The 25,097-nt window shown below is 51.4% G+C and overlaps 7 protein-coding genes across 7 annotated transcripts; 5 read left to right on the top strand and 2 right to left on the bottom strand.

Moving 5' to 3' along the window:
* Positions 1-2,626: 2,626 nt before the first annotated feature.
* PtrM4_108690 (uncharacterized protein) lies at positions 2,627-2,797 on the top strand (the record flags this gene model as incomplete). Its single annotated transcript, XM_066107806.1, has 1 exon — positions 2,627-2,797. The coding sequence occupies one exon, from the start codon at positions 2,627-2,629 to the stop codon at positions 2,795-2,797; it is 171 nt and encodes a 56-aa protein (XP_065962255.1).
* Positions 2,798-12,353: 9,556 nt separating this feature from the next.
* On the top strand, positions 12,354-12,512 carry PtrM4_108680 (uncharacterized protein; the record flags this gene model as incomplete). Its single annotated transcript, XM_066107805.1, has 1 exon — positions 12,354-12,512. The coding sequence occupies one exon, from the start codon at positions 12,354-12,356 to the stop codon at positions 12,510-12,512; it is 159 nt and encodes a 52-aa protein (XP_065962254.1).
* Positions 12,513-13,096: 584 nt separating this feature from the next.
* Positions 13,097-16,035, top strand: PtrM4_108670 (Uup, ATPase component ABC transporter with duplicated ATPase domain protein; the record flags this gene model as incomplete). The annotated part of the gene is made up of 2 exons (XM_001935890.2): positions 13,097-13,765; positions 13,819-16,035. 2 exons carry the CDS (start codon positions 13,097-13,099, stop codon positions 16,033-16,035), a joined length of 2,886 nt encoding a protein of 961 aa, XP_001935925.2.
* Positions 16,036-17,578: 1,543 nt separating this feature from the next.
* PtrM4_108660 (uncharacterized protein) lies at positions 17,579-18,672 on the top strand (the record flags this gene model as incomplete). Its single annotated transcript, XM_001935891.1, has 4 exons — positions 17,579-17,688; positions 17,741-17,881; positions 17,934-18,249; positions 18,463-18,672. 4 exons carry the CDS (start codon positions 17,579-17,581, stop codon positions 18,670-18,672), a joined length of 777 nt encoding a protein of 258 aa, XP_001935926.1.
* Positions 18,673-19,610: 938 nt separating this feature from the next.
* On the top strand, positions 19,611-21,260 carry PtrM4_108650 (AraJ, Arabinose efflux permease; the record flags this gene model as incomplete). Its single annotated transcript, XM_001935892.1, has 2 exons — positions 19,611-20,516; positions 20,571-21,260. The coding sequence occupies 2 exons, from the start codon at positions 19,611-19,613 to the stop codon at positions 21,258-21,260; spliced, it is 1,596 nt and encodes a 531-aa protein (XP_001935927.1).
* An 875-nt stretch (positions 21,261-22,135) lies between these two features.
* Positions 22,136-22,403, bottom strand: PtrM4_108640 (uncharacterized protein; the record flags this gene model as incomplete). The annotated part of the gene is made up of 2 exons (XM_001935893.2): positions 22,136-22,270; positions 22,332-22,403. The coding sequence occupies 2 exons, from the start codon at positions 22,401-22,403 to the stop codon at positions 22,136-22,138; spliced, it is 207 nt and encodes a 68-aa protein (XP_001935928.2).
* Positions 22,404-23,373: 970 nt separating this feature from the next.
* Positions 23,374-25,097, bottom strand: PtrM4_108630 (TT-ORF1 domain containing protein; the record flags this gene model as incomplete). The annotated part of the gene is made up of 2 exons (XM_001935894.1): positions 23,374-24,828; positions 24,885-25,097. 2 exons carry the CDS (start codon positions 25,095-25,097, stop codon positions 23,374-23,376), a joined length of 1,668 nt encoding a protein of 555 aa, XP_001935929.1.

The raw sequence follows: 25,097 nt of genomic DNA, 5'->3' as shown, positions 1-25,097 counted from the left end.
ACGCTGCCGTGTACCATACTGGCGAGATGCATTGCCATGGAGAAAGTATGTAGTGTGGATGTGGGTGTGTGCTGGTCACAGGTCACGACAGTGGCTGCGTAACAGAGAAAGATAGTCGAGGGTGAAGGGATGAGTGAATGACGACGGGATGGAGAATAGCCAGACGACGGGTACGAGCAGATGTAGTGCCAGGAATTCGGGCCTGCAGCATTCAAGTACGATGTCCAGTGGATTGGCGAGATTCAGCACGAAGCCCGTTCGCACCGTAGCGTCTTCGGTGGACCTGTCGTTCCCTGTCCAAATTGCGTTTGAGCGGGCGATGAGGCGGCGGACCGTTGTCAAAAGCCCACGTCCCACTCGAGCCTAGCACGGCGCTCTGTCCCTTGCAACGGCAATGCAGATGACAGACGGAGGTGGTTTAGAGTGACGATGCGCACGACCCGTAGTAATGCCTTGGCCGAGCGATCCGCCCACGCTTCCCAGGCCGCGACATCGACGCTGCGCCGGCGCAGGAGCGCTTTTGGGACAGCCTCGGACAGGGGCCCCGGTCGAGATCCAACGACAGGCCGTCGTGCATGCAGATCGACCGTTCCAGGAGAATCCTGAGGAGAATCCTCGTGGGCCTGTTCGGAAGCAAGCAAGCTGCGCGCCGTGCTGGGGTCGATCAAAGTGAATGAGGGCCGAAGTTCTCCCAACCCACCGGATCAACCCTCACCGAAAGTGCTCACGCTGCTGCCGCGAGCCCACGACTCAAGCACCTTGGGGAGCGTGCGAAGCTGGCAAGCTGCGGCTCCGACTGCTGATACATACATGGCTGCCAGTGGCGGCCTGGAGGGCAACTGGAGCATGTTTGGGAGTCAAGGGTCCTCCTCTGCACGACCCTTACGGCCCCGATCGGTGGCTTTCGTCCGAGGGTGCTGCACACTTGGCTCTATTCAGACGTCGAGACAACAATACGGAACAGGCTCTGGTCGAAGGATTACGCAGGGGGCGAGGCTTGGGAACCGAAGACGCTGCCTGCACTGCACTGCAATGCCGGAGCAGTCGAGTCGAACATGAGACGAACCAGACGCGACATGAATCTTGCTTCCCAGCGACCAGTCTCTTCTGCGTCTTTGGGTCCTTGGGCGCTTTTGTCGTGGTCCACCCTCTGGAGCCATGGTGTCGTGCCCACACAGATTCAAAAAGACACTCGGGACATTTCCTCATGCTAACGTACCTATAGCGAGCAGTCCCACCCAACTTACTTAGGTCGCTTCGGAAGCGAGCCAAGCGCCTCGCGATGCGATGCGAAAGCTGTCTAGTGGCGGTGAATAGGCTGCATGTGCGCCAGCCATGTACTATCGCACGACCATTCAGTCGGCAGCAATTGTTAAAAGTCTGTCGAGCGTTACAGGGCCTTTGTCGGCCGCGAAGCGAAGCGTGGAGTTGCGGGATGATTTGCTGGCAATACTCCCCCGTCTCTACCGTACCGGTATCGCAGTCGCGGTGGTACTGTAGTCGCAGTTGCACGCACACACACGCACTTGGGTTGAGTGACAGTCTCGCGACTTATTTCCCCAGCGGGCTGTGTGGCGGGCATAGCCTGGGCAGGCGGCTGCCCTCCACCTGGCATCGTTTCCGAACATGTTCCAGCACGCCGCAAGAGGTGCGGCTCACCGCATCTTTGCAGCCTCCTTCAGCTAAATGACTAGGCCGCGTACCAAAACGTCACGTCGGTTTCAGCACAGAGGGCAAGCGCGGGAAGTCTTGAACAGCGGCTCGACGGATGCTGCCAGTTTGCAGCGACCGTCTCCGACCCTGGTACGCGACGTCTCTGCGGCGCCGCCAGGGCGGGATGGCGGCGTTATCCCATGGCTTGGCCTCGTTCGTCTGTGGAGGATCTTTGAGAAAGAGGCGGGTCGATCAGCAACAAGCGCATGCAGCTAATCCCGGGGGCCACGTTGGCTGTCACCATCTAATCATTACTCTAACCGACCTCCCGCCGCACAACCACGCTCAATCGTCTTCGAGAAGCACACCACGCGACTGACCTGGCACCGCAGTGTTCCATCAGAGACCGACGTAGGCGAAGCCTTGCAGATCACGCACCCAAAGCCGGATGTTTAGTTCCCAGCCTCAAGCCCAGCTCCCGGTGCAATATCTACTGTACCTATGCCTCTCCCCACCCCTAAAAGCCTGCGCAAGCGGTGCAAGCTGTGCGTGCGGCACCGTCGCACCACGTCTCCCTATCACTATCCTCGTGCAACTTGACCGCGTGGCTGGCCCTCCGCTAGAACAATAGAACCATCTTGCTGTGCAGGGCTACCGTGTGTACAACAGCGCGCTTGCTTTCGATATATGACCAAACATGGCCATCCTAAGTGTGCTGAAAACCCGCACAGACAGGAACACCAGGGATTGCTGTTGATGGAAAATTTACCTACCATGTCGCTCGGACCTGGACGGCCGTCGGGCGACTCGCGCATCACATACCGCCATGCTGGAATCTTGCTCGCACTCGCGCGCCTTGCCTACATGGCGCCGACTGGACGCGCTAGAACTGCCATTCGTACAGTACAGTACTTTGTTGCACACGTCGTGACATGTTGCGCGCCCCCAACACTCACGTCATAACTCCTTCACCATGCTCACCAGCCCGTCGCAGTGGAGGCGTCAGCACTGGGCAGCCTGCATGATCTTCCGGAAGAGCACCAACCAGGCCTTCTGCGTCCGGTCTCAGGGTGCGCGGGACTGGCAGGGGTACCGTTACCTGGGCCGCATCACGATCCCTCATCAACGGGAACTTGGTTACTGAGAGCCTCCCTGGTGGCCCATCCCAGCGATCATCTCGGTGTTTCATCACCACGAATCGGCATGACAACGGCATCTCCACCAAAGTTTTGTCCGAGGCTTTGCCGCGTCTTGGGACCTTTTGCTGCCAACTTTTGACACCCGTCGAGCTTCAAAACGAATCAAAGGATACTGACAATAGTTTCCTATAAGCAAAACCTGCTACTGCTTGCCAAGCACTTCTTGCAATGCCGTCCTTGTACGGTATGTTCGTCGGCCCCATCATTCATCAATGACGTTACTCAGGGTCTCTCCGGCTAAAACGCTCAAGCTAGACCGGCCCAAGACTGACATGTCTCTCCATCATCTTGGCGCCGAAGACTACAGTCGCCGTCTACGGCACTTTGTTGACATCGTATCATTTCCCAGGGAGCCAACATGGACTTTTACGCCGCTTCGCTCCCTGGCATCCTGGCCAACACCACCCGGCAGGCTGATCATCCTGGAAGTAACGGACTTAACTGCCGGCAATTCCAGCACCCTCATAAGCACAACGATCGAGGCCCTGGTTACTTACTCGCAACATTACAATATTCGTCCAATACCCGTCTCGGGCTAAGAAAGTAGCGGCTTCAGTGCGCAGCTGGAGCGAATTATCCTGCACAACTTTACCCACCTCAAAGGCTCCTGATGTGCATCCACCTCAAAACTGATAACCGCATTTGTAGAGTAGCACCGGTAGTTCGACTGTCTGGCACACTGAATCCTAACCTTCCCACCGCGCTTACACGTGCACTTTCGAGAAGGAAATGAACTCAAAGTGAGGCGCCAAAGGATTGGAACTACTCCACACGCAAACCAGCCATACCCGGTACAAGGACGCGTTGGAGAACACATGGTCTGCTCTGAGATCGATCGCGGCGCTAGAAGAGCCATTGAGCGTTTTTCTTGCCTCATGTGATTCAGTACACCACTACGTTATCCCCATTGGCTTGCCTTAGTTGACAAGTGATGGTGAATCTCGTATTGTTTCTTCAGCATTCCTTGTTCAACCGAAATTGTCTTGCAATATCGCCTCCCCACGTCCGGCATCCAATTTTCTTGGGACTTCTCCATCCCCATCATAACAAGGGCTTGGCTGCGAGCGGGCGTGTCACACTCCGTGCGGCGTTGCGCTTGGGAGCAATTCTTTGCGGACTCGTGCAACACTGGCGATATGTCAAACAATTGACTTCTCATTACATGGCGTCACGAATAATCGGCGACAAGCGTTTCGGGAAAGCAGGCATACGTCCTCCACGCTTCCATCCAATACCGTTCGAAGAGACTCCTCTTCTCATAATGCAGGGGTTTCGATGAAGCAGCAACAATAGCCCTCCACACGGCCCGAATGGGGCAGGAAAGGACCAAAGAGGTCAGCGGCGAAAACGAACCGTCCTGACCCGCGTCAGACCCCCTGTTCCCTCCCCCATCGTTTTCAGCATGTTTTCCGGATCCATTACGCCACAACAAGGGGCCACGTAGATCAATGTTAAGTTGCCCACCAACACGAAGGAGATGCGCTCGGCTGACCATGAGATTCCCCAGGATACGATGCGGCCAAGTCTCAGATCAGCCGGATCGAGGGACTGCCCACCAATGCCGTCTTTGCCGGGTAACGGGGAGGGGTAAATCATCTTCGATCCTTCTGGCAGCTCTCGTACAGTGTTAATCGCCGCCGATTAGAGGTCCCAAGCAGGTCGCTCGGTACGACTTCCCACGTTCGTTTGCCACCGGTCCCTACCGGAACGATACATTCGTCAAGAGTCAAAAACTGATTCGAGACGCAAAGACGGCCTATCGACTGCTCCTGTTTCACTTGTTCGCAAACTTAGAGATCCACTTCTGCAAGACATTGAAGCCGCTTACCACCTCAAGCTTCCAAAAGCACATCCTCATCAAACAATGCATGTGGAGATCGTAACCTGAAAGCCTGGCCCGGCGCCTTCAAGGTGCCAGATACGGACGATATGCGTATCAGATGCCGCCGATAGTCGATAGTGGAAAATAATTGTGGAAATGGGGTATCCGCTGAACTTGACTGGACACATCCGGGGTTCTTTTTTTTTTTTACAAGCGCTGGCGAGGCATCTCGGCCTGACCCACCAGCGTCTGCGTCCGCTTGCCTCAGTCCCCTGTCACCGCAGGAATCGTTAGCGTACGCTCCGCGTGGCTGAAGCTCTGCCACTCTATTCGCGAACGTTGCGTGACAGGACGTTAGCATCCGTTTTGCGGGCACCATCCAAACGCCACCGGCCACACCAGGAGATCTGCTGCTTCAAGCTCTCGGACTTTCTCACCACTTTCGGTTTACTGCAAGATTCAGATCTCAGCAACCGTGTATCTTCAATCCAGCAACCCTCCCTGTTTTCCTTATCCAAGGCAGTTGAGCGGAGGGTCGTGTTCGAGTCGTTACCTGTTCAGTGGCACAGTGCTTCCAGGCGGAGTCGCCTGGCTTACTTTCCCGAAGTGGTACGAGGCCCGCATATGGCATGGATTTCGCACACTGATTTCCACCACTGGGCATTCGCGAGGAAATATCATCCTTTAGAAGGATTAAAGTGGTCGTGATCGTCGCCGATCAATGCCTCAATGATCCGCAATTATAGCCCCAGGGGTTTTTAAAAGAGAGTTTTGTTCATATAGCGGTCGATACACAGGTGCATAATGAACGAAAGACCAAGCTCGCGAGTGTGCGGCTATCTATGCGCGCAAACAACGGGCCTGTCTCCATAACGGACACCCTGGCCTATGAGAGAAGGGGCCGTTGTCGTTGTTTTTTCCGCAACGTTCATCTGGAGGCAGCCACTGTAGCACACACACCACGGGTCACAGATTGAGATGCCATCGACGATGTTCATGACCTGAAGGATGCAATCGAAGGATTAGCCCCTAGGCCCACGACACGTCAATCACCCACCCATGATCTCCGTCTTAACTTAACTTCGGCTCTTAATCCTTAACACACGTGAGACCCGGGGCTACGGGCAGATCGAGCCCCTTCCTCTATGCCGCACGAGGGACGATAATCACGGACGAACTTGTCAGTCTGGGTCAGATCTCGAAGGGGGGGTTCGGCAGACGCGCATACTTCGCATTCGGGAACCCTCCCGCGTGCAAGCACGCTGCACCAAGTCGTCACATGCTGTAGGGGGTTTGAGATGTCGGGGCTTGCAACCAAGTGATGCAGAAAGTGCAGTATACGTCTAGTACCTTGCGCTTCATGTATGCAGATGCTACAGTATCCCCCGAAGCTACTGCTGCAATAGAGTATTGGGTGTGGTGCAGTGCATCGCATATCGCCGAAGGACATGCGCAGTAGATTGCCGGCGTGAGGTAAGGGTAGGCGCAAGTACAAGGCCAGAAAGATATCGCGGTCCTTTTACAACGTGGAAAACGTCAGCAGATCCACGTTGAAGCCGACCTGGCTGTCGGGAGCATGCCTACTCCCAAGATGGGTGATGTGTTGACGTGGACATTATCGAAACCTGATCTCCAACAAACCATGGCCATTCAACAAATGGCGAATTCTTTGTTGATGCCAGTTTTATGCACGCTTTCTCTTGGATCACGAGCATGGGTGTGTTTTATACGCAGCACTGTCTAAGACTGGTAAGCTCAGCGCAGCCGTCTGCGAGCATCAATCATCGCTGACACACCATGGCTTTCTTTGTTTATTCTTCTCCTGCCCCTCTGCCTGCATCATGGCATACACTACATACCGGAGAATGTCCGAACCAGTAACGGCCATGTCACTGCCGCGCTTGAGTACCGGTAATTCGTGTCCACTTCGCCGAACACTCGACGTCTACCTGCAGCCGAAGGAATGGGGTGGGGAGGGGTTAGCGGACCCCAATGCAACGCTATGTAACTGTACATCGCAATGTCGGTTTGGCATGACTCCTCCATTTTTATTTTGTCTCTTGGTTCTGGAGCTGGCGAGGCTTACTTGCTGCGCTGATTACCTTACGGCTGACAACATGACACACAGCACACTGGGGCCAGCGCAAGCTATCCGATCCCGACACTAGACCGAATAGTGCTGAGATGGAACTGTCTTTTTTTTTGGCCGCACACGGGCTTTGGAGGGGTCCGAAAAACCGTCAAGGGAAGCTATGACGACATAACCGGCCCACTTCCAACGTCTATCACGACCAAAGGTCTTCGGTTCTTCTTCTGTCACCCCACTAGCCGATCTCTCATCGCTGCGATTAATATACCTGCTTTTAACAGTCAGATGGACGAGGCTGAGATCAGCGATACGTACCGGTACGAGCCTAACCTGCCAGAACAAATCGATCAGCCTCGTCATGATTCCCTCTAGTCGCTACACGGCATAATTCGTGGGAAAAAAAGTGGGCAAAAAGATTGCATACACCCCTGACCGTCAGCACGACCAGTGCGTAAAGCAAATCAAGCACCACTTTGTCCGCGCCTCCCCCGTTTCCCCCCTAGTACAGCTTACCCGAGCACGCTTTAGCTGCTTTGCTTGCTTGCTGCCCATCACCCACCCTCTCGCATCAATTTCACGTCACGCATCACGCACACACGCACCCCCCTCGCTCTTAATGCGGCAATCTTATGATTGGTCCCGTTCGCCCTTGTATCTTTGGGGGTGCTGGGCTTCGGGAAGTCCGATGGGCGATGCTGCGCGGATCTATCTGCCTAGTGCTGTCGGATAGGCGCTCTCCGCATTATGCGAGGTTGATCACGACGAGGCCTTCCCATGGGGGATGACGTCGTGTCGGATATGTACCTACATGTCACTTGTACTGATGCTAGTAAACCTCATCGCTGATGCTACTGATGACGACGACGACACTTTGCACCAGTGTATGTGTTCTGATGACCTGACCAGATCTCAAGCTAGTTGGGCTACTATGCGGTGTATTGTGTAATGATCTTGCGCAATAGCGGAAAGCCCCGAGAAACAAACCTTCCTTTTGGTTATATTACATCCAACAACCTTGTCAGAATCCAGACTCTCTCATCATCGTATCCATAAACTGTAATAGATTCCAACTTTGCTTGCTCGTCGTAAACTCGGTCCCTCTCTCTCTTGGTCTGTGTTGGTAAAATCGTGGTCTGTGGGACCTTTTGCTGCCAGTACCGTGCACACATACGCACACCGCATGCGCGCACACACACAACACACATGGCCTTTCCCATATGACCAAGAAACGGTGTGTGCGCATCCCAAGGGCAAATCCGTTCGCCGCCTCGCTTGTTTGCTTACCTTAGGGCCCGGCCCTACTCACTGTCACTCTCTCTCGCCTCACCCTGTCCCTCCTCGCTCCGATTGCCTGGAAGCCCGTCGCCTACTTTGCTCACCTTGGCTGGGGGTATCGTAATCTCGTATTCTAGCCTGGTGATCCTCGCGGCGGTAACCGCGGTTTCCTTGCTTTGGGGAATTCCTCCCGCAAACGTGTCCCCCCGTAACCGTAAGACTTTCTTTTTTTTAACGTCAGCGGAAAGGTTTTAGATTGGGTTATTACGAGTTTACGATGATGTTGAAGTGGGGTTTCTTTCTTGTCTAGGGTAGCTGGGGAGGTGTGATTGGTTGGTGGGGAGTGATCGGAACTGTGTGCAAGGGAGTATGTGTGACTGGCGTGCGGATAGGGTGATGTGACAGTGTGATTGTTGGACGGGGAAACGGTGAGTGCTGAGCGAGGCTGATATTCGGAGATTGGGAAGTTGGGCTGGGTATGTGTGAAGATGGCATTTGCATGTGATTGGGGGCGTCAAGACGACTCTCAATAGCGAGTCATCATTCTGGAAAAGGTACTGGTCAGGTCGTTAGTCATGTCCTGTTCATCGACGACCGCTTCGGAGCTCCGCCTAGTTGATTATAAGACAAAGCAGTAAAGATTTGCTTCCCTTATTCGCCTATAAGTGTAGTAACTGTGCCGGCTTAGAGACACGAGTCGTGATTATATTAGCGACATGGTTCTAAAATACGTCGCTTGAAATCTCTCGATGAGGCTGGGCTCAGTAGAGGAGGCAACACATTTGAACTTGTTCATTTCGTAGTACGGGGTGGCCATGCATGCAAGGCTCTGTCGTGGTGTCATCGTAGATTAAAAGGCAGTAGATGACGTCGGTGATTTCACGTTTGTCAGTGGAATCGACTCGTGGATTTTCAGGCAGTGCCTCTATCTTCATGGGAGACTATCAAGACCGATACCAGTACTAACCTGTATGGATTGGTCTGCCTAGCCACTGTTAGGAAGCGATGTATACAGCCAAGCTCGTCCTGTGGTCCATGGCGTGTGACTCCCTGAGGGGCAGTGACAGACCTCGTTACGAGGACTCAGGGTCATCTTCCCGCGGAAAAGAGTTCACACTGTCTCTGATGAACGAAACATTCTGTCAAAGAATTCAAAGAAGTCCCAAGCGTATTCGAGTATATTTGGAGTTGTTGCAAACGGAATGAACTCTTTTGTACGATATGGCGTACTAATTGTAGACGCTTGTTACTTACAGATTTCCATTAATTACAACCCGAACCCCCTTTAAGAACTGAAGAATCATTGGTATCTTACATAATTTCTATCAGAATGTAGTTTCAGAAGCCCACCGACAGCTCCATGAATGATTTTCGCATCTTCTTCGAGATTCTCTCTATTTCCTTTTGGCGCAATGAATGTATTCTTTTTCGGGTAACTAACACTATGTGCTGTACCTAAAATGACAGAATGCCCTATTAACGCAAGAATTACACCTTGGTTAGTATTCGCAAATTCCCTTAACGAATAAAATTTAGACAAAATATACGGAGGAATCTCGCTTCTTATCTAGTTTGCCGTGTTTTTTATATATAATTTCGCGTTTGGCTCTAGTCGCTGCAAAAGAGAAAGAGAAAGAGAAAGAATTTCCTGCAGACTAGTGGGATGGGATATAGGTGCTATTCCACATACATTCCGAATCACCACTGTATTACTATTCGGCAGAATTGGCAAAGATCCTGTTTTGTCGACGATATAAAATATCTACCAACGCCTACCCTCTCGAGCAGCAACGTCTTGGAGATGATGCCCATAACTACCACAGGCCGTTCCGCATCTCCCAAGTTTCTTTCTCTGCCCAAGAGGAATATAGCATATGCTATTATAATGACTCTAAATGGGGCCGTAGAAGTCGATGTAGAGTAACGGTTAGAACTACACGTGAACAAGCAAGCTGTAACTTAAAAAAACATTTATCACGTAATTTATACGAGGAGAAACAGATTTACAAAAAATACACATAGAGAAGCCACGCTTAAACGTAAGCAAATTTATACGGTATTGCTAGAATCTGCTCCCAGTTTAGCACAATTCTTAAGGTAGTTGTACGCGCTTGAGAGGAGACCAAATTATGAATTACATTGCACTCACACAATAAAAGCTACGCCATTTAGTTACTAGATTTGTGTATTTGTTTCTTCGTCAGTACATCATATCGTTGGTCTCTTTCTAGATGTCCTAGTAGTCAGTGTCACTCTATGCCGCGTGATTAATGTCTTACAAAGTCTGTATGCAAATGCATTATCCCAAATCGAGCCAAAATATACGTCGCTATATAACCAACACTTTTAATCCAAGCTGAACATTATGAGTTGTCAGGTTATTCACAGTGTCGTCAGGACAAGCGGAGATATGGTATACACGAGCGTCTTCTGAATACCATCCCTTTCTCTCCTCACTCTTCCCGTTTTCTCCATGCTTACAACCCGCTCATGATATCGATCTGTTCATCCAGGAAGATATACTCCACATAGTTCGCTAGGATAGGAAAATAAATGTCTTTCATCTAGTATATTCCCAAGGCATCTGCGTTACTTCGCATTTGCGGATTTCATCACCCGTATGACATTTCGCATCTAACCTATCACGTGAATGCTGGGAATCCCAAATCCTCAACCGCTGATCGCTAGGAACGTGAAGGAACATGATCTGGAGTTATGCACTTCCCCGGGATGCCAATTGTGGGTCATGGCTTGACTGGGACCAGCTGGATGGTGCATATAGAGCAGTTGTCTCCTCTTGATAGATATAAACGTCATTTGGTAGACCTCATGCTTTGTAGTTGTAGTCTATTGTCAACACCATGACGAAAATAAGTACCTGCAATGTCGCTGTTGGGTTGAACATTGCCAAGGGCAATTTCACATACGGTTTCGGTATAAGATAATGTTGCGCTATCTTAAACCCATTTTTGACAATCCTTCAGGATTCGCCTCTTTGGCAATCAGTGTCGGACAATTGGGTTCCTTCTGGTACTTTCATATCGAGACAACTGGAACAGGCGCGAGCTAGACCAACAGTATCTTGATTTCGGTGATTGCTCCTTTCTTTTTCGGGGCATGCATAGGAGCACTTTTTGGGGAGGTGGGTCATCTCACTAACAGAATTGGACGGCTATGGTCTCTCATCATGCCTCAGTCCTATCCATACTCAGCGGCTCACTTACAGCCAGTAGTGTGCATTTGCAATGCTCATCATCGTACGGATCATCCAAGCGAGCGGCCTCGGCGGGTTGGCTACATTGGTTCCCATTTATCTGGCCGGAGCCTCGTCAAACGAGGCATGCTAACAGGTCTCTACGGGTTCTTTCTTGTCTGTGAGTAGAACATCTCTGCATGATGGGTTGGATCCAGATGCTACTTCTCAAAGAACCTGACATTCGATTGGCGAGGATCGCTCGCGTTCACCTGTTTACCACCCATGGTACTTCCCATCAGCTATATCTGCGGACGAGAGAGTCCTCGCCGGCTGATCGCCCAAAAGCGCGCACCGGAAGGATGAGCTCTATTGAGAATGTTCCGTGCTGATCCAGACAATCCGGATAAGGTTGCTGCGCAGATTGAGCTCCAACTGAAAAGTTCGACTGGATATCTGTAACTGCGTGAGCAGTGTCGGGTGGAGGCTGTGTATCAACGATTGTATTGCTATCTGTTGTCGTGTTGTCATGTATGTGTACAAGAGCTCTCGGCTCAGAGGTAAGTGCACTTGCCCACCAGGCAGTGCCTGCTACAATAGGATATCATGTGACTCTAGTCACGTGGTTACAATATCTGTCGATATTCGAAACACGGGCGTACCGTAGAGAGTGTTCTTGTCTTGCTCATCCAGCACGCTGCCAATGCTACTGGCGTACTGGTAATCAATCGCTACTTTGTTATTGTCTACAAGAACCCGGGGTTGACAGAATATCTACAATACTAATGTACTGTGTGTACGCGCTTATAGGAGCTCTGGACAACCTGTCCTCGCTGTTGGCCATTGACAGGACGGATCGAAGATTTGTAAGTCGTCCCTCTTTCTTACACAGGTAGGCGCTTCTTACTGACTTGATGGAATGTATGATATGCGTGATCGTCCGGCGTCGCAATGGCAACGACGACGTATTTAACATTTGTAACTCCTGGAGCGACTGCTATCGCAAATGTCGGCTATAAATACTTGTTGGTAGGTCCCACAATAAGTGTTGAGACTTATCAGGCGCTAATTGTGTTAGTGTTTGCCTGCCTGGCCCTGGTGTCGGTAGTTGTCGTCTACTTCATGTACCTTGAGACCAGGAACAAGAGTCTCGAGGAGCTCGCGGCGCTGTATGGAGACGCGGTGGTAGTGCATCTGACAGATACAACAGCGGAGCAGATAGTCGAGATGCATAGGAGAACCAAAAGAGAAATGACGGCTGAGCATCCAGAGTACGGCTAAAGCATATAATCTAGTTCGGAACGGAGAAAGGAGAAAAAGTCAAGTCGCGAGTTTGGGCGTGAACCAAAGCTTCAAAATGTCGCGCCATAGTCTCATGAATCGAATTCTTCGCCGCCTGTTTCAGTCAACGCCAATCAGCATGTGATATTAGGAAGCAGAATGCGGTGTGGGATGCAGGACGGTATATCTCAGCCCTGCAGGCAGCCGAAGGGGACTAGGGCGGGCAAAACGAAAAACGTGCAGGCAAGCGGCGCTTTGACCCGTGGTTGAAATAATAATTTAGTTTGGGCATATACAAGGCCGCCCCTCAGCGCCTTCTACTGCGTGCATCCTCTTCTTTCTTTCCCCAGTGCTCGTTTGTATTGTATAGACTCTCCACTCTTCCGTTGGGGCGTCTCTACTGTGCACTTTTGATACCCCGACACATTCCATTTCGCGCTGCTTACGCTGCAGCGGCGAGTGAGCCCCATAGTTATCGATAAGGGCAGCCCCTCCAAAAAGAAATCCCTCTTGCGGTTTCAAAGAACGACACGACACTACACACCAGGCTTCTGTTGCAGATGCCTCACTCTGAATCGCCTCCCATGGCTCCCGCGATAGTCGTCGACAAGGCCGGAACTGCGCCCGCGCCCTCGCAGGAGGATGTCAGCGCCTTCATCAGCAGCATCGTCACGGCCAAGACGTCGCACGCCTCGGTAGACGCCGCCTACGCCCTCACCACACTTCTCCAGAACTCGGTTGGCTTCCGCGGCCTCCAGGGCTATGGAGTCATCGAGGAGATCAAGAAATCCGCTGCCAACAAAAAGGACGCGGTGCGGAGAGAGGGCGCCATGAACGCTCTTGGCGCTTTCTTTGAGCGCCTCCCACGCACACAGCGGCTGACAGAGGTCATCTTTCTCGTCCAGGAGGCGGGTCTGATCCCTTTGGCACTCGATCTGCTTGCAGACAAGACCGGCTCCGTCAAGGAGTCCGCCAAGTATGCTCTCGACTCGCTTTTTGAGAACCTGAGCGCTGAAGCAAAGGTTTTTGGCCTCCTTCCTGTGCTTGTAAAGTACCTAGGCAAGAAGTCCGGAAAGTGGCAGGGTGCCGCTTTTGCCTATGAGCTTATCGGTCGCATGGCCGACAAGGCAAAGATGGGCATGGAAAGCCTTGAGGTCGAGAAGGAAAAAGATGTGCTGCGCGAGGCCATGGGCAAGAAGCTCGAGGGCCTCATCCCCATTGTCGAGGCTGGCATGCACGATCTCAAGTCTGAGGTATGTCATTCCCCGTACTCCTAAGATGAGGAAAATATGCTGACAATGGACAGGTCACCAAAGCATCCGTCAAGACGATGAACAGTCTCACTACTCTCCTCCAGAACGATGATATCGCGCCCCGGATACCGCTCCTCGTCAAGGCTATCGAAGATCCTTCAACACAGAGTCTGCAGAAGGCTATCCACGCCCTTTCGCAAACTACCTTCGTCGCCATCGTTACATCCCCCGTTCTGGCAATGGTCACACCTCTGCTCGAGCGCTCGCTCAACACGCCAAGTACTTCGCAAGAAGTTACCCGCCAGACAGTTGTTGTAGTCGAGAACCTGACTAAGCTTGTCCACGATCCCATTGAGGCTCGTGCTTTTTTGCCCAAGCTCCGCCCTGGTGTGAAGGCCGTCAAGGACAACGCATCCCTACCCGAAGTCCGAGAAATCGGTCAGCGTGCGTTGGACGTCATTGAGAAGGCCATGGCAGACCCAGATCATAACATTGAGAGCGGTGCGATTGCCCGCGCAGAGCCAGCAGATGTTCAGAAGGTTCTGGACAAGGAGCTCAACGCTTCTGCCACTCTCCTCAACTTCCCTGGAGATGCTGAGATCTGGGCCCTTACCAAGAACTACATCTCCGATATGATCGCAGAGGTTGTTACACAGCGTGAGCTCCAGCGCATCCCGAAACTCGTCGCACCTTACGTAGAGCCTCTGGTCAACCCTGGAGACGCCGACAAGGTCGCCGAGGCTGTACACAAATACTACGTTGACGAGGACCATCGCAAGTTTGGTCAGCCCATCAAGGAAGACGACGGAGAAGTTGAAATTGTAAACGCTGTCTTCTCTCTCGGATACGGTGGCATGTTGCTCCTCTCGCACACCAACCTCCGGCTATTGAAGGGTCACCGTTACGGTCTTTGCGGTCGCAACGGTGCCGGAAAGTCTACGCTTATGCGCAGTATCGCCAGCGGCAAACTGGAAGGATTCCCACCCCAGGATGAGGTCAAGACCTGTTTCGTCGAGCACAACCAGGGCGAAGATGCCGATCTCTCCATCCTCGAATACATTGTTCGTGACCCACGATTTGCGGACGAGAGCAGGGAGCGCATTTCTGAGGTTTTGGAAGAGGTTGGCTTCACTGCTGGCCCAGAGGGCAGACAATCACACAAGGTCGGCTCCTTGTCTGGAGGATGGAAGATGAAGCTGGCTTTGGCGCGTGCCATGCTTATGCGCGCCGACGTGCTTCTTCTTGACGAACCTACTAACCACTTGGACGTTGCCAACGTGGCCTGGCTCGGAAAGTATCTCAAGTCACACACTGAGATTACCAGTCTGATCGTCTCCCACGACTCCGGTTTCCTCGACGATGTCTGCACCGACATCTACCACTATGAACAGAAGAAGCTCGTCTGCTACAAGGGTAACCTTGCCGATTTCGTCCGACAGAAGCCTGAAGCCAAGAGCTACTACACTCTCTCCGATTCTCAGGTCCAGTTCAAGTTCCCTCCCCCTGGTATCCTCACAGGTGTCAAGTCGAACACTCGCTCCATTCTTCGCATGACCAACTGCTCGTACACCTACCCCGGTGCTTCTAAGCCATCTCTCGTCGATGCCTCGTGCAACTTGTCTCTGTCGTCGCGAGTTGCCATTATCGGTGCCAACGGTGCCGGTAAGTCCACTCTCATCAAGATGCTTACTGGCGAGACCATTCCACAAGAAGGTGTCGTAGAGAAGCATCCTAACTTGCGTATTGGTTACATCAAGCAGCACGCGCTTGAGCATGTTGAGATGCATATGGAGAAGACGCCCAACCAGTACCTGCAATGGCGATACGCCAACGGCGATGATCGTGAGGTGCTCATGAAGCAGACTCGTGTCCTCACCGAAGAAGACAAGAAGCAGATGGACACGCCCATTGATCTAGGCGATGGTAGCGGCCCCCGCAAGATTGAGGCGCTCATCGGTCGTGCCAAGTACAAGAAGACGTTCCAGTACGAGGTCAAGTGGCTGCACATGCTGCCCAAGTACAACACCCAGATTTCGCGCGAAACACTCATTGAGAAGGGTTTCAGCAAGCTTGTCCAGGAATTCGACGATCATGAGTCGTCGCGTGAGGGTCTTGGTTACCGTGTTCTTGAGCCCAAGGTCATTTCCAAGCATTTTGAGGATTTGGGCATGGACCCCGAGATTGCGAACCATAACGAAATCTCTGGTCTCTCTGGAGGCCAAAAGGTCAAGGTCGTACTTGGTAAGTACTCACTGCAACTGCTTGCATAATATTATAATCACGTGCTAACACATTCATAGCTGGTGCCATGTGGAACAACCCGCATCTTCTCGTCCTTGACGAACCTACCAACTTCTTGGACCGCGACTCTCTCGGTGGTCTCGCCGTCGCTATTCGTGAGTACAAGGGCGGTGTCATCATGATCTCGCATAACGAAGAGTTCGTTGGCGCTCTCTGCCCTGAACAATGGCATGTCGCCGACGGCCGCGTGACTCACAAGGGTCACCTCGCCGTCGACATGGGTCGTTTCGAAGACTCGCGCCCTGGCTCTAGCAACGTTAGCAGCAATGTTAGCTCCGCTGCGCCATCGACAACTGGCACGCCCGTCATGAGCGACGCCGAGGGTAACAAGGATGACATGAAGTTCAGGTCGAGGAAGAAGAAGAAGATGACCAAGAAGGAGGTCAAAGACAGGGAGGTCAGGAGGAGATTGAGATACATTGATTGGTTGAACAGCCCTAAGGTAAGTCTGGCTCTGAGGTTGAAGCATTGAACATGGTTGCTAACAATTCAATCAGGGTACACCCCAACCTCCCAACACGGATGACGAGGCTGAGTAGATGTGTCAATGACTCTTGGATTTACGATGGTATGAAGATATCTTAGACTTTGCACGTTTTTGCATGGCTCGGCGTTCTATAGAGGGCTGTTTGGTAGAGTGCATTTGGCACCTTGTGGTAGATTCTTAGTTGTTGCGCCTAAAAGTATTCGTTTGTCGTTACACGTATTGCTTCACCTATGCGTCTAATGCAATTCCAAAGGATGATTTCCTGGACGTAAATGACGTAGGGTTGAGTAAGTAATAGTTAAGCATTTTGAGTTCACTATAACTTTCAATTACGTGTGCGGAAGTTACATATACCCAATACACAAAAAGATATATAGTCACTCGATCTACTGATGTAGATCAAGGTCCAATGTTCAGCTGTTGCCGCACTTTGATATCGCGTACCAACACCGCCCGTATTACGAGTGTGCTCCGTGTGTTTGTGTCATACAATATGCAGCCTGCCCGAAGCTTCCAAAGTATGAGTGGTAGGATCATGCCCGATCTATGTAGATAGTTTCATCATGCTCCTTTAAAGACACACATAATAGATGCGTTTATTTCAATTGGTCAGATGATGGAAAGTTGGAGCATAGGATCGCCTTAGGGTCCCAAGGCTCGATATCGAGCCAAAATTATAAGTGATTAGTACCATGAATTGTAGCCTTTTATGTAAAATTGATCTCTTTGAGTGTACTAAGGGCTCGAGGTGGAACAAATCTACGTGGATGTTTGCTCCTTCCACATCCACATCTTTCCCTCTCACTTCACTTCGCCTCACCGCTCTGGCCCGAGAAAACACTGAGCATCCACAATCTGGACCCTGAACCAGGTACCAATACTGGTTCATGGTGGGGTAGCAAGTGGAACTCGTGAATCTGCTGTCATATATAAGTCTCGGAATCCTTCGTGTTTTCTCCCTCCCACCTTACTCAGCTCTCATCAACTACCATATACTACAAATCTCAAAGAACTCGCAAGCATCAATGAAGTTCCTCATCGCTGCCCTCTATGGAATGGTAGCGCTCGCTGGGACGCTACCCGCCCATGACCCTGAGGAATTCAGATTCAGTTACCGTAACGACGGCCTAAACGTGTGCGTACACCCACTTTAAACCAGGACGACCCGAGGGTCTAACATTGAACAGTTACGAGTGCAACAAAAATGACCTTATGGTTTGCGCCAAACCTCAAGTTTGTGCAATCATAGAGAAATGCGAGAAGAGCTGCATTTTCAATAGCGATGGGGCCGATTGCATTCGTAAGGGCGAGATAAATTACGATTTCCTGTACGTACATAATCGATTTGGGCTGTTTGACCTTGTAGCTAACATGACCTAGTGCCTATTACTATGAGCATCCAGAATTGGACATGAATATCCATATAGATCCCAATGAAAATTGGGAATCGAAGAAACCAGCTAGCCCGGAGAAGCGCCAGAGCAGTGGTCAGACCAACCAGCTCATTTCTTCCGGCATTAACAAAGACGATACTGTAACAGAGAAGACATACGAGTGTTCAAACGACCATACCGGCGTCCTGGTCTGCCAGTATGGATTCTGCTCGACCGATCACTACTGCAAGAAGGGAATAAGGTGCAGCGACAATTGCAGCTGCTGCAGGAGGGGTTTGGAAGAAGTTGAAGGTTCCGACACGGTAAGTCGACAGCCTTAGGCATTTGTTATCACGCGCTCCCCTATTTCTCCCACATCATGGGCACTGCCACGTTTGATAGCTGCAGAAAAGACCAGACTTGGCATCGGTCATGTCGAGAACTCAACTTGATGGCCATGCAATACAACATCGCCACCTGGTGGTTGTTCGCAATAGCACTTCTCAGATGACAATTTAACTAACAACACTTTGTAGACTCAAATCCTGCCGAGATCAACCGAGCTCGCTCCGCGCGGAGGATGTACCCCCGGCAAGTACACTTGCAATATTAATCCTTTCACGAATTCGGCCTGGATCCTCACTTGCAACCCGAAGGGAGAGTGGCAATACTCGTCCGATTGTGGTACCGACAAGTGCATTGAATCCCCAGAAGGTGTTGCGCACTGCGTTGCTAAGACCAACTAAGAACCACACTGACTATGTAGCTTAATGTGGTGACCTCCTTTGCCTTTTCCAAAGGCATGAGAATGACTACAGGGCAGGTGCCATAATTGAAACCAAGGGTCTGGGGTAGAACGACGGGCATGGGCCTTGCAGTCAACATCGTGATCGAAAAATGGGCGAGGAATAACGTGGCTGACGTAGCGTAAATCCTCATCGAAGGGTCTATATGTATTAGCATAATGCAGGAAGACCTTGCTGCCATCATTCTGTTTCCTCGTCCAACCACTGCTGACCCATGATATGTAGCTGAGGCTGTGACTAGTGATGGAAGTGAAAGATGCAGCTCAATGAAGCGTCGAGGTCGAAGTCGATCGATCGAGCACGATGTGGCTAATAGTTGGTGGCGCTAAGCATCTCGATTCCGCGGCATTTGTGAAGCTTAGCGCCTGCACAAAGTATCGCACAAGCTTCAATGCCGTGCCTTTACAAAATATGCTCGACCCAGACGTATAGTAGACGCGCCCAGAACACGTCCAGCGATATTAATAAACACCAAAAAATCGCTTAAGACTACATGATGAAGACGTCTTGACCGACAAAAGGCCCTTTCCAAACTAGTGGGGCTCTTGTCCTTCTCCCGCGCCTAGTCTCAGATCGACATCGCGCGTCTGCATACACTCGTCATAGGTCCTGGAAAAAGCCTCTTCTAGTCAAACATTCAAGCAATGATGTGCCCTAGCTGTGTGACCAAGGAATCACAAAGTAGCGTTGGAATGGATACCGCTATTTCTTTCTGCATGTACGTCAGACCTTCAGGGTTGAGATGCGAGGTAGTCTAGAGCTTGCGATTCCCAGCTTATTCCACGTTCCTTTACATTTGTTACCTCTCTCTCTTTATCTGCTTGTTTGAAGTAACTTGCCCGAAGCCCAGGCATCAGGGTGCCCTCTCAACCACCACAATGTCCTTCCTCGTGGAACACGCGAAGCAGGCTATCACGGACAAGCAAACCAATGTTGTGATCTTCTCCGCCACAGCCATTGCACTGTACGGCTACGACCAGGGCATGATGTCCCTGATCAACACCAACAAACACTACCTTTTCACCATGGGGTTGGCTGAAGAATCGCCCATGGTCGGTGTCATAGTAGCAGTATACTACCTCGGTTGCGCCGTGGGCGCCGTCCTCTTTTCCAAGCTCGCCGACGCCTTAGGCCGCAAGAAGAGCATCTTCTTCAGTCTCGCAACCGCTAGTTTGGGCAACGGCATCATGTTTATCGCAGGCATGGGTATGCTGGGAAAGAGCAGCTCCATCGCATTAGGCGTCATGTTAACCGGTCGTGTGATTATGGGCCTGGGTGTAGGAGGCATCGACGCTGTCATCCCCACGTACTCGAGCGAACTCAGTTCCGACGATTCTCGCGGCAAAGCGCTAGCTCAGGAGTTCCAAAGCAACATCTTCGGGCTCGTCATGGCGTTTGGAATCAACTTGTTCGTCACCATTCTCCTCGGCAAATGGAACGAGTGGGCATGGCGAATTCCGATCATCGTCATGCAGGTTTATCCCGTGCTGCTCATGGCGTTTGTGGAAAGGTTGCCCGAGTCGCCAAGGTGGTTCATCTTCCATGATAGGCAGGATGATGCCAAAGAGGCGCTGAGCGAGATTTATGGGGATGAGGGCAAAGAAAAGTTTGATGAGTTGCTTGAGCAGCATGAGAAGGAGAAGGATGAGAAGGTCGGGTATTGGGAGATGTTGACACCGGGACATCAGCAGTTCCATCCTACCATGATGACGGTTATGTGCCAGGTTAATCAGGCGTTGACGGGTTACGGGGCGGTTAGTGTGTATGGGCCGCAGATTTTTGAGGTTTGTTCTGATTCAATCACGATCTTGGAAGAGAAATACTAACAGAAAAAACAGCTTCTAGGCTTCTCAGTCCGCAACTCGGAATACCTGACGCTCGGAAACTACACCTCCTACTTCTTCCTCATGACACTCGCCTGGCTCCTCATTGATGCCCTCGGCCGCCGCAAGCTCCTCATTCACGGCTCCACTATCCTCTCCACGTCTTTCGCACTCCTCGCTCTCTTTGGCGGCCTCGTAGCAAACTCATCGGACTTGCACATCCCCGTCCTCATCCCCGGCATCATCGGAACTGTCATTCTCTTCGTCGCAACCGGCGCTTTTGGAATCGGCTGGCTCTCTACCGTCTGGCTGTTCCCCACCGAGGTCTTCCCCACGACTGCACGCGCCCAGGGCACCGCAATCTCCGTTATCATTTGGGGTCTTGCTAACTTTGGAATCACATTCCTCACGCCTGTGCTGTTCAACAACCTGGATTATTTTATCTTTTTGGTGTTTGCAGCGACGAATGCGTTTGCGGGACTGTGGACATACTTCTATCTGCCTGAGACTGGGGGTCGGACGTTTGATGAGAATATGGATTTCTTCAAGGAGGCCGCGGAGCAGGGGACGTGGAGGGTCGCCAAGGTGGGCAAGGGCGAGTGGAAGAAGATGCTTTACCCGGACCCGGAGGGCGAGGGCAATGTAGATGCTGAGAGGGTGCCGTTATTGAGGAGGGTTGAGGATCAGGTGCCGAGTGTGGAGTAAGTGGAGAGCAGAGAGAAGGGATTGGCGACTTCTGCTTGTGGATTGCTGCACGGCGTTAACAGGGAAAAGGTTGTCAGGTATGTTTGGAATTAGAAAGTTGAAAAGATTGTGAAGATTAACGACTGTCTTCAAAGCGAATTATTATTACCCTCTGGCATTAGAATGAAACAAATATCCCTTTGAAGAGTATCACGGTATTAGATATTAAAACATTTGTTAAACCTTAAGATAAGCTCAGTATGCTAATCAAATAAATATAAGAAGGAAATAACCGGGTATATTCGAAAAGGTAGTACTATCACATAAAAACTGACCATCCCATGCATTCAAAGACCGTGGGAAACCGAAAAAGCTCAGTACCTTTAGTGTTCCATCCCAGCATATCAAGAGACGTCCACGCACATTCCGGCGCTTAAAGCGGGATTGCGCGCTATAGCCCCCACTCTCCTTTCCCATTCCCGCCGCCGCTCCCTTTGCCCCCCACACGTCGTCCACTCCCTTCCATGCATAGGCCAATGGAAAATGTTGAAAAGTCAGCATCGGGCCGACTGATGGAGTGCGATCATGTAATGATCTACGGTGGACGCGTAGTCGAGCTTTGTAAGATGTACATTCTAGAAGCAATCAAGGGATTCAACACAGCGGTTCTGTGTCTGTGGTGCTCGAGCCCGATTGAGCTTGAGAAGTAGATGATGAATTTGGTCTGGGAAAACAGGAATTGGATCCTCCGCAGCGCATCCGGTCCGTTCTGGGTTGCTGTAAGCATATAGTGTCGCTTTCGCGTAGTCGGTGAAATGGAACAAATCAAGCTTCGCAACGCAAGGGAACCAGGGCTCCAGCGTTGAGAGGAGAGACAGGCGGAAAGGGCGACCTTCTCATGCGCATCGTGCCTTGCGACAGTACATCTCGGTGAAATCCGTCTCGAAGAGGCCATCGTGCACCGCCGATGTCGAAGTCGCCATGTGAGGGTGTGGTGGGAGCGGGTCGAGATGTGCGCATATCTCTGGCATCTATTTGATCTGTTAGAAATTACAGCTAGTTAACTGAGATGGTGTGGTAGAAGCAACATACTGAGCACGCGGAATCTGATCGCGGTCTTGCCTGTGGCAGTTGCATGTTTGCTTCTGCTTCTGCTGCTTGCATCTCGTATGTATACGTGATGCGCAGCAAGTCATGGATTGAGAGATATGTAGTCGACATAATTCCTTGTCTCTTGCACTGTCGTGTTGTTGTAGGAAGAGTAATAGTTGGTAGTTGTCCGGGTGTTTCAGCTCAGGGACGACTGGTGGGAGTAGCAGATTCGAAGGGAGCGAGGTGAAGTAGATAAGTCCTTTGCCTATATGGCAACCCCCGTTTGCGTGTCCCGGTTGCCCCGTGTCAGATCGCCCTGTTTTGTGCGTTGCCGTTGCTCACAAACACGTGTGCTGCTATTGGTCCGGGATTGTTGGCCACCGAAAGTCAACTCTGGCCGTTGATCAAGTTGGGAAAACGGTATTGTTTGATGGTGCTAATGTATATACGCTCGACCCTTTACATGTGATGTATCTTGAGTACCAGGTAATTAAATGATAAGTGATCGGTAGAAAGCAAAAAACACTGTCTGTAGGCACGAGGGGTCCAGACAGATATATGCAATTCACCTGCGCCCTCTATGGCGCTAAACTTCAAACCAGACTAGTTTCAATCGGAGCTTGTCAAAGCCCGACTCTTCATGCATCAGGTATGGTCCGTGCATACCCACAAAGCAGCTCATTGGCCTGTGGTGGACAAGTCTGACCGTTGAAACATCGGGTCTATCGCTTTGCTATCGGTTTTCAGGTGTGAATCCTGCTACCTGGGTGGCTTGTGACGAGATAAGTGGCGAAATTGCGGATGAGTGAGGAATAGTCGGACATAAGGGCCTCAAGTCCGGAGTCCGAGATGAGCGAGCCGAGCGGGTAGGGACGAAGGCAACAGCATTCAAGCATGCCACCATGAAGTCATTTACGATATCTTCTAGAGTAGACAACTGAGTAGGTATACCGGTTACTGCTAACAGGAACAAGGAACATATCTACTCTCATGTCTTTCTCAGTCATACGTGGCCCTGCCCCCTTCCTCTCTAGCATACCCCCTACTTATTCTTACCCATTGCAATCAACCTTCCGGTCCCATCAACAACAAACACCTTCCCATCTCCGAATACCGGTCTTCCAAACCTCACCGCACCCTCGACCTTTGGCAGCGGCAACTCAACTAACGATCCATTCACTGGCACCGCTCTGTACGCTCTCAACCCCTGCTGTACATCTGTGGCCCATATAATCCCTGTACCAGGCTTACCTTTGTAGCTGGTGACCGTTGGTAGCCCAGAGCCACCCCAGTGCCCATTAACTAGAGAAGCCTTGCCCACAAAACTGAACAACGAAGAGGACGTGGAGTTTTGTGTGAAAGCGTAAGCGGATAGTCCCGTGTTGCCCGGATTGACGTAGATATACCCACCTTCCAAAGGGAAGCTGGCTATGCCGCCGAACACCTCGCCGTCTAGTGGTATTGTCTGTAAAATACCGTCTGTTGTTCCATTGCCGCCTTGCAGATACCCTCCTAGATCATCTACGCGCGTAACGTACAGTTTCGGATTTGTAGACGTGGCGACACCAATACGTGCTCCATCGTGAGATCTGAAGACGGCGGCGTCGAGGAGGCCGAAACCACCGCTTCCGATGTCTTCGCCTGAGTCTTGCTGCCAGTCTGAGGGGCGGAAGAAATCGACGAGTTGGATGCCAAGGCCAGAGTCTTCAGAGAGAGTGACACGTGCTACGGTTTCAGAGAGAACAGTAAGAGGGAAGTGGCCGGAGCGGGGGGCTGTATCGAGCGTAGTCGATGTCGAACCGCCACCATTATCGATGGTGAAGAAGACATCTTTCCCGTTGGAAGAGAGACCCATGCCTGCTTGCCATATACCTCCTGCCCCGCCGCCATGCCATGAAGTCCAGTCGTTTGTATACAAACTCGCGTTTCCAGCCTGGGTAGTCCAGGTATATGTGCTCTGTGTGGCCAGATTGACAGCCACAATGCTACCCGTGTAATTGAAAGCGTCGCACAAGCCTCCGAAACCAGCGTATAGCACATCGCCCAACAGCAGAAGAGCAGGCCTCTGCAGAACCAAGCCGCCCAAAAAGATCTTGCGTGCATCGTTGTCAGAAGGCTGGCCATCGATGACCATAGGGTACTTGTACAAATCCTGCAATGTGTCTAAATACACCCCGTACAAATAGTACACGGAATTGAGCGGCGGATAAGCTCCACCTTGTTCACGATAATCCTCAATGTAGCTCTTGACGTAGAAGAACGCAATCTCGTTTTCCGCTTCGCGGTAGATGACCGGTGTTCCCATAATTCCTAGTGTCGGGCTGACAAGCTTTGTGCAGTATGCGCGGTCCATGGGCCATGGTGGTGCTACCTGGCGTTCATGCAACAACTCACCCGTCTCTGCATCGAAAGTACGAATACGGTTTTCAGTCGAGGCGGTAAAGACAATCTGCCGGCCGGTGGATCTGAGGGTGTGCACGAGGGGGCGAGCCCAATGCTATTTATGATTAGAAGAGGAGTGTGCGTTGAGAGAGCGACTTTGGCGAGACATACTTTCTCGTCTGAATTGAATGTGGCGTTCCATATCTGCGTGAAGTGCGGAAGATCTGATGGATCTATGTTGTGGTCACCACCGAGATAGGAAGACTGGTATATGTCTGAGTCTTGGGGCGAGTCGGCAGGTGCACCTGTTGTTTGCGCTCCCGTGAGAGCCCAAAAATTGGAAAATAACAGCAAGATGGCAGTGATGGATGCTGCTAAGCGCAT

The sequence above is a fragment of the Pyrenophora tritici-repentis genome, chromosome 5 (assembly GCF_003171515.1).
Source record: "Pyrenophora tritici-repentis strain M4 chromosome 5, whole genome shotgun sequence".
NCBI lineage: Eukaryota > Fungi > Ascomycota > Dothideomycetes > Pleosporales > Pleosporaceae > Pyrenophora > Pyrenophora tritici-repentis.
This window is presented reverse-complemented; position numbering and strand designations above follow the sequence as displayed.